Here is a 15,123-nt window from a genome sequence, read left to right as displayed (position 1 = left end):
GTTTATTTTTCTAACAAAACAAATAAAATGGAAACCAAAACAAAACGTGGCAATGATGTTGGAACAGGTCTGCTATTTTTGAAAAATCGAAGAACGACTGACATAGAAACATAGCTTTTTCAGAAAACTGTCAGGATGTAGAAGAGATTTTTAGAATCTGATCTCAGGTCAAAATGGTTTAATAAACCCCCTTGCACTCGACCTGCCCTGTGTCTGCCTCGTACTCTGCCCTTTGTCTGTGCTTTGGGTCCAACACGTACAGCCTGTCTTGAACCGTGACACTACACTACAGCATCTAAAACAACATGGCATCATAATAGATCTATTTTATATTCATTATACCGTCTAGGGCAGTGCAGGTCCTCAACATAATCTGATTTGAACTCTACACCCTGACAAGCACTTCTGACGCATTACATTTAGTTTGACTCAGTTCCCACAGATCAATATTGTGAAATTAGCAGATTTCACAAGCTCACAATGCCCCGATTGGGTATTTTCTAATATTTACCAATTATATTATTATTATTATAATTAAATGGTAAATGGTGCATTTATATAGCCTTTATCCAAGGCGCTTTACATAGATTGTGCATTACATTCACCCATTCATACACTGATTGCGGCGGAAGCCATGCAAGGTACCAACCAGCACATCGGGAGCAATTTGGGGTTCAGTGTCTTGCCCAAGGACACTTCGACATGTAGACAGGAGGAGCCGGGATTCGAACCGCCGACCCATGGATCATTGGACGACCTGCTCTACCTCTTGAGCCACAGGCGCCCCTTATTATTATTTCACAATTTGGCCAATGCCAGTTTTTATAGTCTAGTGCATAACATGGGCCCCTGGCGGCCCTCAGGTTAATATCAGAATACTGATATATTATTGATTTCAGCTAATTACTAGTATTAAAATTGTATTTGTATTTAGTTCACAAAGCTAACATAACTAAATGCATTTGGAATTAAATAAAAAAGGTGACTTTTCAGGATTCCAATTCAAAAATAGCAAAAAGTAAATTAGGATTTCAATTCAAATATAGAAAAAATAGCTGATCTACAAGCTCAAAACGTGTCACACTGCGACGCGTTTTGAGCTTGAATAGATCGGCTATTTTTGCTACGACAGTAATATGCAATGTGGCCCCTCTGGAGTGAGTGTGGAAATACAGTGGCCCTCTGGAGTGAGTGTGGAAATACAGTGGCCCTCTGGTGTGAGTGTGGAAATACAGTGCCCTCTGGAGTGAGTGTGGAAATACAGTGGCCCTCTGGAGTGAGTGTGGAAATACAGTGGCCCTCTGGTGTGAGTGTGGAAATACAGTGCCCCTCTGGAGTGAGTGTGGAAATACAGTGGCCCTCTGGAGTGAGTGTGGAAATACAGTGGCCCTCTGGAGTGAGTGTGGAAATACAGTGGCCCTCTGGTGTGAGTGTGGAAATACAGTGGCCCTCTGGTGAGAGTGTGGAAATACAGTGGCCCTCTGGAGTGAGTGTGGAAATACAGTGGCCCTCTGGTGAGAGTGTGGAAATACAGTGGCCCTCTGGAGTGAGTGTGGAAATACAGTGGCCCTCTGGTGTGAGTGTGGAAATACAGTGGCCCTCTGGTGAGAGTGTGGAAATACAGTGCCCCTCTGGAGTGAGTGTGGAAATACAGTGGCCCTCTGGAGTGAGTGTGGAAATACAGTGGCCCTCTGGAGTGAGTGTGGAAATACAGTGGCCCTCTGGTGTGAGTGTGGAAATACAGTGCCCTCTGGAGTGAGTGTGGAAATACAGTGGCCCTCTGGTGTGAGTGTGGAAATACAGTGCCCCTCTGGAGTGAGTGTGGAAATACAGTGGCCCTCTGGAGTGAGTGTGGAAATACAGTGGCCCTCTGGAGTGAGTGTGGAAATACAGTGGCCCTCTGGTGTGAGTGTGGAAATACAGTGGCCCTCTGGTGAGAGTGTGGAAATACAGTGGCCCTCTGGAGTGAGTGTGGAAATACAGTGGCCCTCTGGTGAGAGTGTGGAAATACAGTGGCCCTCTGGAGTGAGTGTGGAAATACAGTGGCCCTCTGGTGTGAGTGTGGAAATACAGTGGCCCTCTGGTGAGAGTGTGGAAATACAGTGCCCCTCTGGAGTGAGTGTGGAAATACAGTGGCCCTCTGGAGTGAGTGTGGAAATACAGTGGCCCTCTGGAGTGAGTGTGGAAATACAGTGGCCCTCTGGTGTGAGTGTGGAAATACAGTGCCCTCTGGAGTGAGTGTGGAAATACAGTGGCCCTCTGGTGTGAGTGTGGAAATACAGTGCCCCTCTGGAGTGAGTGTGGAAATACAGTGGCCCTCTGGAGTGAGTGTGGAAATACAGTGGCCCTCTGGAGTGAGTGTGGAAATACAGTGGCCCTCTGGTGTGAGTGTGGAAATACAGTGGCCCTCTGGTGAGAGTGTGGAAATACAGTGGCCCTCTGGAGTGAGTGTGGAAATACAGTGGCCCTCTGGTGAGAGTGTGGAAATACAGTGGCCCTCTGGAGTGAGTGTGGAAATACAGTGGCCCTCTGGTGTGAGTGTGGAAATACAGTGGCCCTCTGGTGAGAGTGTGGAAATACAGTGCCCCTCTGGAGTGAGTGTGGAAATACAGTGGCCCTCTGGAGTGAGTGTGGAAATACAGTGGCCCTCTGGAGTGAGTGTGGAAATACAGTGGCCCTCTGGTGAGAGTGTGGAAATACAGTGGCCCTCTGGAGTGAGTGTGGAAATACAGTGGCCCTCTCCATTGTCAAAGTAGCCCACCCCTGGTCTAGTGTGTACTTTTGATGCAGTAATGCTTTTTCACTTCATTTCATTTTGTTTAGGCATTAAAAAAGGTACTACAAGTCCTGAATTGATTTAATCAATTTGGGCTTGTTTTATATTCAATTAAATGGCTTAGTTATATATTAATTAACCCTCCTGCCGCCGAACACATGGAACACGAGAACCTACTCTTTCCACTTCCATTCTAAGCCCTGAATTAAAAGCCCTGTATCTCAGAAACGACATTGCGGGGGCAGTTTCTGGCGTTTTCAATGGCCTGTAGCAGGCGCTGTGATACCCGCGGTCGGCTTTATCCACCATCGACCGAGAGAACAACAACCGGGTGAAGACACCACACACATCAGTTTGTCACAGGAACACAGAATTACGGATATTTGGCTCTTCAAAGTAAGTGTTACGCGCGATAAAACCCTGGCAGTACGCAATCGAGAGATGAATTAATGCTAGCGGTAAATGGGTTTTAATTGTTGCACACGTACACCAAACGAGGTCTCTTATACTGTACCACACTTGAGCCACTGCATTTTCTTTTCTTTTTTTCCCCTGCATGAATTCCTCCCAGCAGTCACACATTAACGCCTAAACATATGTAAATAGAGCAGCCATGATGCCTCCATTATTAGTAGATATGGGTCACCGGATAACCCCAAGATCACTAATTAACCCATTTTGGGCGGGAACCCCCTTTTGGTGTTCTATCTAAGCATTATGTTATACTTTAGCTATTGAAAAATAGCAGATCTACAAGCTCATATCTGCTATTTTTGAAAAATCGCGAAAATGGGGCGCAAATCTTTGAATATATATATTATTACAGAGTAAACATTTTAACTCAAATCTTTGAATATATATTATTACAGAGTAAACATTTTAACTCAAATCTTTGCTTCTGCGGAAGGAGGTTCCTGGAAAAACATATTTTCAGTTGGGCGTCGGCGGCCGATTACATATATTTTTGGGGTCCTTGACATGAAATATCGAGCACCGACTGATACAGAAACATAAGGTTTTTCAGAAAACTGTCAGGATTTTGAAGACATTTTTTTAAATGTCGACGTCAGGCCTAAATGGGTTAAAACAGGCCCCTGCACAGCGGCGGGCGCACAGTGTTCGCATAATATTACTCCGCTGTTGCATCGGTGATGTGCATGAAATGCAGACCAGCCTCTCCACTTCTGCTGAAACAAAAAGATCCATTTCGCTACTCGCCAATACAAAGACGGTTTTGTTATGAAGAAAGTCTACTTTCCGCGGTGAACGCACTCTGAGCCCCCCACCACACGTATAAAATGCACTTTTTGGCCAGAAAATTTTAATTTTTTTCACCGGAAGGAAAAATCTTGTCAATGGGATTTTCTCTTCGCAATATCTGTAGAGGGCGCAGTGGAGTAACTAAAAGTATTTTTCTTCCGATAAATAAATGGACCAGCATAGAGTGAGGGGCGCTAATATTAAAGTCTAACTCATGTTGATTAGGTGATGTAATGGTGATGTAAAACAAACGGTGCCAACACAAACATTAAATGCCATTAACAATAAAGAGACAATATGACGTAATGAGTTCCATTATGACGTAAATTTCCCCTTCATTGTCCATGGCGTTTACAAAACAAACATTGAACTAAAGACAAACATTAAACCTGTGTATATAGGAGGGGCTAGCGCCCCTCAAAAATATAGACGCCTCATCAGCCGCTGCATTTCATTGGAGCAACGTGTCTCTCCATTGAAGGCAGGAAGTCAAGCGGAACTCCCGGGAAGCGATGAAGGCACGCTGCGTCGCTGCCCAAGTGACGTCACTCATGCGACTCCTCCATGTCTGTCGCTTTCACTCAACTGACTACTGGCCAATCACAGCGCGCGTCTTTTCCGGGACTTCCATTATGCACACGATGCTTCTGCTATGCTTCGCTAGGATTCTCTGGAAATCTTTGACACGCGCCCCAGAGCCGGAAGAAGTGTCTACCTTTATATGTCTATGTGGCATTTAGATAGCCTGGCTAATAAGCCAGACCGAATCAGCCGTTGGCAAAAAAAAAATTGCCTGCCGGCGGATTACGGTCTGGAGAGGCTCAATTGTACGCCCATTTCCTACACCAGAGAACTGGTGTGGCCAATCGGGACACGGTATGCAATATGGGCGGGCTTTGGTACAGTGACGTTCAATGCTTGAGACCTTTGACTGACAGTAGCTCTGACCAATTGCGTCAAAGAGAAAATGTTTGAACCCGCCCCCCGGGAAACAAGATCCATACACAGCATCTCCAGACTCAAATACCACACGACAGTGTGATTTGAGTCTGGCTTATTAGCCAGGCTTGCATTTAGAGGCTTTTAAGTCTTTGCTTAAAACACATCTTTTCTCCCTGGCATTCGATGTTGTTTGACCTAATTAACCTGTCTAAATACTTGTGTTTCGATGTTGATTGTATGCTTGTTATACAGTATGATCGTGTACAGCACTTTGGTTGACCTTCTGGTCTTTGTAAATGTGCTCTATAAATAAAGTTGGATTTGATTTTGATTTGATTGATGTGGACCAGAACTACTGGAGAAGTACTGAAGTAAAGGTATAAATACCACAATGTAGAAATAGTCTGTTACAAGTAAAAGTGTATTCAGAATCAGTGTAGTTACTTAAAGTAGCATTCAGTGATTTGGGTAATTTGGAAAACCACCCAGTCCGCCCCGGTAACAAAATGTGCACATGCACGCTCTACAGTGGGGGGAAGTGCAACAGGCCAAAAGCATGTGCACCTAGGCCCGCCCCCACTCGATCATTATTGGAGGAAGGCCCCACTCATCCTGATTGGATTAAGGTTTTGCCACCCGCCACCAAAACTGAAACTAGGGTTTTTTGACCCCAGGGGCTCACTGGGGACAGGAAGGAACTCCTTATATGGTCAGCACACTCTATAGTAGGGAGGATTATCCAGAAAAAAAGAAAAAATAAGTGATATTTGAATTAAGTCAAATCACTGAATATACCTTTTAAAGTAGCAAAAGTAGAAGTGTTTGAATTATTTCAAAATGTGTGCAATTTGTTTGAAAATAGATAGAAGTGAGCTTGTAGATTGGCTATTTTCAAATACCTTAACCCATTTAGGCCTGACGTCAACATTTAAAAAATGTATTCTAAATTCTGACAGTTTTCTGAAATACCTATGTTTCTATATCAGTGGTGCTCAATATTTCATGTCAAGGACCCCATAAATGATATGTAATTTGCCTGCCGGCCCGCATCTGAAAATATGTTGTTCCAGGAACCCCAGAAGCAAAGATTTGAGTAAAACACATTCGCCCTGAAAGAATATATATTCAAAAAATTGTGCGACATTTTCAAGATTTTTCAAAAATAGCAGACCTACAAGTTCATAGAGCTTGTAGATCTGCTATTTTTCAATAGCTAAAGTGTAACATAATGCTTAAAACACCAAAAGGGGTTCCCGCCCAAAATGGGTTAAGGATAGAATTTAGGGGTGTTGTATGATTAATCTGATAAAGTAACTAGAAACTAAAGATGTCAAACAAATTTAGTGTAAAAAAAAGTACAATATTTGCCTCTGTCTAAGAAGTGGTATGTTAAGCACTATGAAGAAATGGAAATACTCAAGTATCAACACCTCAAAATTGTACATTATTAAGACCGGAACCGCATCTCTCTCAGCATTTCTGACATTTGTGTGAGCTTCATTCTCATCCGGCAACGTGGCATGGAAAGTAAAAAAGCCTATATCCATAAAGAAAGGTGATGAATTGCATTTTTTTAATGAATTGCATTTTTATAGCGCTTTTCCAAGTGCTCAAAGCGTTCATTGCATTCATTCATACATACATTGGGAGGTGAAGCGGCGAACAGTCGACGTCAGCGTCCTCACTTCCCACATTCACACACCAATGGTGGCGAGCTCACACCGACCGACTCATTGGAGGCAATGTAGGGTTCAGTGTCTTGCCCATGGACACTTCGACATGTGGACAGGAGGAGGAGCCGGGATTCAAACCGCTAACCCAGGGATCATTGGACGACCTGCTCTACCTCCTGAGCCACAGCCGCCCTAAGGTGAGTCTTAGATTAAGGAAGCTCAACAGAGTTTACAAGCTTCGTGAAGTAAATGTGAATTCCTCTTTCTAAAAAGATCCAATGTGAAAATGGGCAACGTGTTACATTTTTCCCCAGACAGAGAATAATAGATGAAGCCATATTTCTCTATTACAGGATCATATTGGCTTTGAATGTGTACTGGAGCCCACGCAGGTTTCTGTGTAGTCTCCTGGAGCCCATGCAGGTTTCTGTGTAGTCTCCTCCTGGAGCCCACGCAGGTTTCTGTGTCGTCTCCTGGAGCCCATGCAGGTTTCTGTGTAGTCTCCTGGAGCCCACGCAGGTTTCTGTGTAGTCTCCTGGAGCCCACGCAGGTTTCTGTGTAGTCTCCTGGAGCCCACGCAGGTTTCTGTGTAGTCTCCTGGAGCCCACGCAGGTTTCTGTGTCGTCTCCTCCTGGAGCCCACGCAGGTTTCTGTGTAGTCTCCTGGAGCCCACGCAGGTTTCTGTGTAGTCTCCTCCTGGAGCCCACGCAGGTTTCTGTGTCGTCTCCTGGAGCCCACACAGGTTTCTGTGTAGTCTCCCTACTGGAGCCCACGCAGGTTTCTGTGTAGTCTCCTGGAGCCCACGCAGGTTTCTGTGTAGTCTCCTGGAGCCCACGCAGGTTTCTGTGTAGTCTCCTGGAGCCCATGCAGGTTTCTGTGTAGTCTCCTGGAGCCCACGCAGGTTTCTGTGTAGTCTCCTGGAGCCCACGCAGGTTTCTGTGTAGTCTCCTGGAGCCCACGCAGGTTTCTGTGTAGTCTCCTGGAGCCCACGCAGGTTTCTGTGTAGTCTCCTCCTGGAGCCCACGCAGGTTTCTGTGTCGTCTCCTGGAGCCCACGCAGGTTTCTGTGTAGTCTCCTCCTGGAGCCCACGCAGGTCTCTGTGTAGTCTCCTGGAGCCCACGCAGGTTTCTGTGTAGTCTCCTCCTGGAGCCCACGCAGGTTTCTGTGTAGTCTCCTCCTGGAGCCCACACAGGTTTCTGTGTAGTCTCCTACTGGAGCCCACGCAGGTTTCTGTGTAGTCTCCTGGAGCCCACGCAGGTTTCTGTGTAGTCTCCTGGAGCCCACGCAGGTTTCTGTGTAGTCTCCTCCTGGAGCCCACGCAGGTCTCTGTGTAGTCTCCTACTGGAGCCCACGCAGGTTTCTGTGTAGTCTCCTACTGGAGCCCACGCAGGTTTCTGTGTAGTCTCCTGGAGCCCACGCAGGTCTCTGTGTAGTCTCCTGGAGCCCACGCAGGTTTCTGTGTAGTCTCCTGGAGCCCACGCAGGTTTCTGTGTAGTCTCCTACTGGAGCCCACGCAGGTTTCTGTGTAGTCTCCTACTGGAGCCCACGCAGGTTTCTGTGTAGTCTCCTGGAGCCCACGCAGGTCTCTGTGTAGTCTCCTGGAGCCCACGCAGGTCTCTGTGTAGTCTCCTACTGGAGCCCACGCAGGTTTCTGTGTAGTCTCCTGGAGCCCACGCAGGTTTCTGTGTAGTCTCCTGGAGCCCACGCAGGTTTCTGTGTAGTCTCCTACTGGAGCCCACGCAGGTTTCTGTGTAGTCTCCTGGAGCCCACGCAGGTTTCTGTGTAGTCTCCTACTGGAGCCCACGCAGGTTTCTGTGTAGTCTCCTGGAGCCCACGCAGGTTTCTGTGTAGTCTCCTCCTGGAGCCCACGCAGGTTTCTGTGTAGTCTCCTGGAGCCCACGCAGGTTTCTGTGTAGTCTCCTGGAGCCCACGCAGGTTTCTGTGTAGTCTCCTGGAGCCCACGCAGGTTTCTGTGTAGTCTCCTCCTGGAGCCCACGCAGGTTTCTGTGTAGTCTCCTGGAGCCCACGCAGGTTTCTGTGTAGTCTCCTGGAGCCCACGCAGGTTTCTGTGTAGTCTCCTGGAGCCCACGCAGGTTTCTGTGTAGTCTCCTGGAGCCCACGCAGGTTTCTGTGTAGTCTCCTGGAGCCCACGCAGGTTTCTGTGTAGTCTCCTGGAGCCCACGCAGGTTTCTGTGTCGTCTCCTGGAGCCCACGCAGGTTTCTGTGTAGTCTCCTGGAGCCCACGCAGGTTTCTGTGTAGTCTCCTCCTGGAGCCCACGCAGGTTTCTGTGTAGTCTCCTGGAGCCCACGCAGGTTTCTGTGTAGTCTCCTGGAGCCCACGCAGGTTTCTGTGTAGTCTCCTGGAGCCCACGCAGGTTTCTGTGTCGTCTCCTCCTGGAGCCCACGCAGGTTTCTGTGTAGTCTCCTGGAGCCCACGCAGGTTTCTGTGTAGTCTCCTGGAGCCCACGCAGGTTTCTGTGTAGTCTCCTGGAGCCCACGCAGGTTTCTATGTAGTCTCCTGGAGCCCACGCAGGTTTCTGTGTAGTCTCCTGGAGCCCATGCAGGTTTCTGTGTAGTCTCCTCCTGGAGCCCATGCAGGTTTCTGTGTAGTCTCCTGGAGCCCACGCAGGTTTCTGTGTAGTCTCCTCCTGGAGCCCACGCAGGTTTCTGTGTAGTCTCCTACTGGAGCCCACGCAGGTTTCTGTGTAGTCTCCTCCTGGAGCCCACGCAGGTTTCTGTGTAGTCTCCTGGAGCCCATGCAGGTTTCTGTGTAGTCTCCTACTGGAGCCCACGCAGGTTTCTGTGTAGTCTCCTCCTGGAGCCCACGCAGGTTTCTGTGTAGTCTCCTCCTGGAGCCCACGCAGGTTTCTGTGTAGTCTCCTACTGGAGCCCACGCAGGTTTCTGTGTAGTCTCCTACTGGAGCCCACGCAGGTTTCTGTGTCGTCTCCTACTGGAGCCCACGCAGGTTTCTGTGTAGTCTCCTGGAGCCCACGCAGGTTTCTGTGTAGTCTCCTGGAGCCCACGCAGGTTTCTGTGTAGTCTCCTCCTGGAGCCCACGCAGGTTTCTGTGTAGTCTCCTGGAGCCCACGCAGGTTTCTGTGTAGTCTCCTCCTGGAGCCCACGCAGGTTTCTGTGTAGTCTCCTGGAGCCCACGCAGGTTTCTGTGTAGTCTCCTGGAGCCCACGCAGGTTTCTGTGTAGTCTCCTGGAGCCCACGCAGGTTTCTGTGTAGTCTCCTCCTGGAGCCCACGCAGGTTTCTGTGTAGTCTCCTGGAGCCCACGCAGGTTTCTGTGTAGTCTCCTGGAGCCCACGCAGGTTTCTGTGTAGTCTCCTGGAGCCCACGCAGGTTTCTGTGTAGTCTCCTGGAGCCCACGCAGGTTTCTGTGTAGTCTCCTGGAGCCCACGCAGGTTTCTGTGTAGTCTCCCTCCTGGAGCCCACGCAGGTTTCTGTGTAGTCTCCCTCCTGGAGCCCACGCAGGTTTCTGTGTAGTCTCCCCAGTACTGGAGCCCACGCAGGTTTCTGTGTAGTCTCCCCAGTACTGGAGCCCACGCAGGTTTCTGTGTAGTCTCCCCAGTAAAACGTGTCTGTTTCTAACACTGCAGACAGCCCAGTAATGCCTTTCCAACGCCAACCCACAGCCTTCGCCTTCATTGTATTGGATGACTGGAGGCAAAGTAAACAATTAACCCATTTAGGCCTGACGTCGAAATTTTAAAAATGTCTTCTAAATTATGACAAATTTCTGAAAAACCTCATGTTTCTGTATCAGCGGTGCTCAATATTCCATGTCAAGGACCCCAGAAATTATATGTAATTGGCCTCCGACCCCCATCTGAAAATATGTTGTTCCAGGAACCCCTCAGAAGCAAAGATTTGAGTTAAAAACGTTGGCTCTGAAAGAATATATATCCAAAGATTTGTGCCATATTTTCACGATTTTTCAAAAAATAGCAGACCTACAAGCTCGTAGCGTGCCACTCGGTGGCAAATTAACCCATTTTGGACTGAGGTCGATTAAAAAAAAAAGGCTTAAAAATCCTATTTTTTTTTCGGAAAAACCCATGTTTCTATGTCAGTGGTGCTAAACCTTTTTCATGTCAAGGACCCCCAGAATTACCTCTATTGGGCCACGGACCCCCATCTCAAAATATGTAGTTCCAGGGACCCCCCCCCCCCCAGAAGCAAATATTTGAGTTAAAAATGTTCGCTCTGAAATATATATTCAATGATTTGCGCCACATTTTAACGACTTTTCAAAAATAGCAGACCTACAAGCTCGTAGCGCTATGAGCTTGTAGATCTGCTATTTTTCAATAACTAAATTGTAACATAATGTTTAAAACACAGAGGGGTTCCCGCCCCCAAAATGGTGTGACTATTTGGCCACCAGACCCCCATCTGAGAATATTCTGTGCCAGGCGACTCTCCCAAAAGAGAAACCTATTTCAGATTTATCATTGTCTTTATCGAAAAGTGTAAAATAAGCTTAAAGTGGTTAAAGTGTAGCCCCTCACAGTCTCTATCATTGAGCTTATTTAATCTCTATGCTTCTGTAGCAGGGTGGCTCAGAGCCTCTGTAGCAGGGTGGCTCAGAGCCTCTGTAGCAGGGTGGCTCAGAGCCTCTGCTTCTGTAGCAGGGTGGCTCAGAGCCTCTGTAGCAGGGTGGCTCAGAGCCTCTGTAGCAGGGTGGCTCAGAGCCTCTGTAGCAGGGTGGCTCAGAGCCTCTGTAGCAGGGTGGCTCAGAGCCTCTGTAGCAGGGTGGCTCAGAGCCTCTGCTTCTGTAGCAGGGTGGCTCAGAGCCTCTGTAGCAGGGTGGCTCAGAGCCTCTGCTTCTGTAGCAGGGTGGCTCAGAGCCTCTGCTTCTGTAGCAGGGTGGCTCAGAGCCTCTGTAGCAGGGTGGCTCAGAGCCTCTGCTTCTGTAGCAGGGTGGCTCAGAGCCTCTGCTTCTGTAGCAGGGTGGCTCAGAGCCTCTGCTTCTGTAGCAGGGTGGCTCAGAGCCTCTGCTTCTGTAGCAGGGTGGCTCAGAGCCTCTGTAGCAGGGTGGCTCAGAGCCTCTGTAGCAGGGTGGCTCAGAGCCTCTGTAGCAGGGTGGCTCAGAGCCTCTGTAGCAGGGTGGCTCAGAGCCTCTGTAGCAGGGTGGCTCAGAGCCTCCTGTAGCAGGGTGGCTCAGAGCCTCTTCTGTAGCAGGGTGGCTCAGAGCCTCTGTAGCAGGGTGGCTCAGAGCCTCTGTAGCAGGGTGGCTCAGAGCCTCTGTAGCAGGGTGGCTCAGAGCCTCTGTAGCAGGGTGGCTCAGAGCCTCTGTAGCAGGGTGGCTCAGAGCCTCTGTAGCAGGGTGGCTCAGAGCCTCTGTAGCAGGGTGGCTCAGAGCCTCTGTAGCAGGGTGGCTCAGAGCCTCCTGTAGCAGGGTGGCTCAGAGCCTCTGTAGCAGGGTGGCTCAGAGCCTCTGTAGCAGGGTGGCTCAGAGCCTCCTGTAGCAGGGGGGCTCAGAGCCTCTTCTGTAGCAGGGTGGCTCAGAGCCTCTGTAGCAGGGTGGCTCAGAGCCTCCTGTAGCAGGGTGGCTCAGAGCCTCTTCTGTAGCAGGGTGGCTCAGAGCCTCTGTAGCAGGGTGGCTCAGAGCCTCTGTAGCAGGGTGGCTCAGAGCCTCTGCGTGGAGACCAAAAGCCTAATATCTCCCCCAGCACGAGGGGGACATCTCCCTCTTATAGCGGTAGCCTCGAAAACCCAGACGTTTTTATTTCCAGGGAGAAAATAAAAGTCTGGGTCCGAGTCCACTTCAATTCGGCATAGAGTAGCGCAAACATCGCTCACTCTCTGCTGATTTCTGATCGTCTGCACCTTTGTTAAATTGACACACACACGCACACATGTACACACACACACACACTCCTCTCTCTCTCTGTCGCTCTAAGTAATTAGTCTCATGTCGCGCAGCTGCGCATAGTTTCTCCTGGCGGATCCTGCCGGGAGCTGCCTATGCCATAAAAAGCATAGGTGAGTTCCAGGCTACTTTGACACTAACTCTGGGGAAAATTAATGTCATGAAACCTTTAAGACTAAAATGGTGTGTTATTCAAAAGACTAAGTAAGACTAAATCTTTTCTGGAAATATTTACATTGAATTAAGACTAAGATTTCGATATGTCAACTCAGACTAATCTAAGACTAAACCATTTCAGAAGACTATAGGACTAAGACTAAATTGTGTGTTATTCAAAAGACTAAGACTAAACCAAAAATGAATACTGCTTCAGCGTCTCTTCTCTCATGGGAGACCCAGATTTGAATCCTGGGAGTTGCACTTCCAAGAGCTTATCAATAAATCAATACCTGGTGCTGCACAAGTCTATCAGTTCCCTGCAGTTAAACAAAGACAAGACAAAGGTCCCTGTTATTGGAAATGAAAGAATTAACAAATTCGTAAAGCCCAAAACCACAGAGATCTAGTTGTCTTTGGATAGTGATCTAAGTTCCGATAACCACATGAGCAATGTCTGCAAAACAACACTTCACCTCAGAAAAGTCCACGATATGATCTCCATCGCCGACGGTGAAAAACCGCATATTATGCTGTTTTGTTTCTAGCAGCCTCAATTCTGTCATTTTTATCTGGCCTACGCAAGAAGTCCATTATGAACCTGCAACAAGTTCAGAATGAATTCTTGTATTTTTGTATGCCTTCCTGGCTTTGCCCCACTTTACCTTAATGGTAAAATGATTATATATTTTTTGCATCCTTAACCCATTTTGACCTGAGATCAGGTTCTAAAATTGTCTTCTAAATCCTAACATTTTTCTGAAAAACTCATGTTTCTATGTCAGTGGTCCTCAACCTTTTTCATGTCAAGGACCCCCAGAATTATCTCTATTGGGCCACAGACCTAACCTGACTCCGCCAGATGGTGGAGTCAGGTTACCACGGACCCCCATCTCAAAATATGTAGTTTCAGGGACCCCCCAGAAGCCAATATTTTAGTTAAAAATGTTCGCTCTGAAATATATATTCAAAGATTTGCGCCACATTTTCACAACTTTTCAAAAATAGCAGACCTACAAGTTCGTAGTGCGCCACTCGGTGGCGCGCTACGAGCTTGTATATCTGCTATACTTTAGCTATTTCAATAGCTAAAGTAGAACAGAATGCTTGAAACACCAAGTTCTCAGTGAAAAGGACCCAGTGGTGTTTTTGAGTGGTGCAATTAACCACTCCAAGGAACAGCAATGTCCCTATGTCCACGTACCTGTCCGTCCCTATGTTTAAAGTACCAGTAGGGGCAAAAGTGGCGCTGTTGTGCTAGAAACAGAGAGAGAGAGATAGTGTTGCACTGTTGCCTCCTAATTACAGAGAGAGCGAGACAGAGACAGAGACAGAGACAGAGACAGAGACAGAGAGAGGGAGAGGTGTCTGCTAAATGCTAATTCCCTCACACAGTAACTCTGTCATTTCTAGACCGTTTTGGACGCAGGGCGGCTCGCCGGAACCGGGCTGGCACCCTGGGCGCGTTCCTGCGGGTCTGGATGTTCTGGGGACCCACCGGGGACCCCCACACGGAGTTGCAACCACTCAGTTCACACAGGTGTGATTTTATTTTTACTTTGAAAACCCACGGTTTTGTAATTAACCCCATTTTTTCACCCACTGTCAATGATCTAAGGTAATCCAGTACGCTACACTCTCTCTGCCAAACTGCATGGGGAGAGCAACGGACTGACCTCATACTTCCTTCACTGCATGAGGAGTCCAAGCTGCTTATTTTCACCTGACAGGGGGAGAGTTTCCCCGGTTGGATGTAGCGTGTGGAAGGATCACGTTATTCCAACCAGTTCCTTTCACCTCCATCAGTCCCGACTGGCCAGGAATGGCAGTTTAGAGAACAGGATTACTGCATTTTATTGTTATGGTACCTACCCTAGGGGACACGGGGGGAACATGCAGACTCCACACAGAACAGAGTTCTTATAGAGGTCTGAGCACTGAGCACAGTGAAGGCACCACCAGTATAAATTCATTTCAGCTTTTAAAAGTAGCCCAGACTTCAAATGAGCTCCCAATAGTCCCATAGCAGCAGAAGCACCCATAGGCAGCTGGTCAGCACTTCTGGCTAAAACACAGGCTAACAGAGGCCAACAGATGTGCATTGGCTGACCTGTTTTTGACTCCTCTTCCTCCTTTAGCTCCTTGGCTTCTTCAGCTGCGGGGTGAAAAGAGGGGGGGGGGGGGGGGGGGGTGGTGGCATTAGACCTGTGGTTCATAAACATTTTCCTGTTAACACCTTGAGGGCCCGGGTCTATTTAATCCATTAATAAAATGTGCCCATCGTTTATAGCGCCCGGACCACTTTTACCGATGGACCGGATGTTGTTGTGAATGTGTGTGCAGCAGCTAACAATAGCCACAACGCTAAATATATCCAAAAAAAACTGAGATTCATTCACACACACACACGAACGCACGCACGCACGCACCACACAC

The 15,123-nt window shown here is 48.1% G+C and overlaps 1 protein-coding gene across 1 annotated transcript in view; it reads right to left on the bottom strand.

Annotated features, from left to right (window-relative positions):
• cd276 (CD276 molecule) overlaps positions 1 to 15,123 on the bottom strand; it is a 201,351-nt gene that overhangs the window by 52,349 nt on the left and 133,879 nt on the right. The window contains exon 6 of the mRNA XM_079497831.1: positions 14,798 to 14,842. Coding sequence (XP_079353957.1) covers positions 14,798 to 14,842 — 45 coding nt within the window. The remainder of the gene's footprint in view (positions 1 to 14,797; positions 14,843 to 15,123) is intronic.

Source organism: Electrona antarctica, assembly GCF_951216825.1.
Source record: "Electrona antarctica genome assembly, chromosome: 3".
Classification (NCBI taxonomy): Eukaryota; Metazoa; Chordata; class Actinopteri; order Myctophiformes; family Myctophidae; genus Electrona; species Electrona antarctica.
The sequence above is the reverse complement of the archived record's forward strand: the minus strand, read 5'-3'. Positions and strand labels throughout refer to the sequence as shown.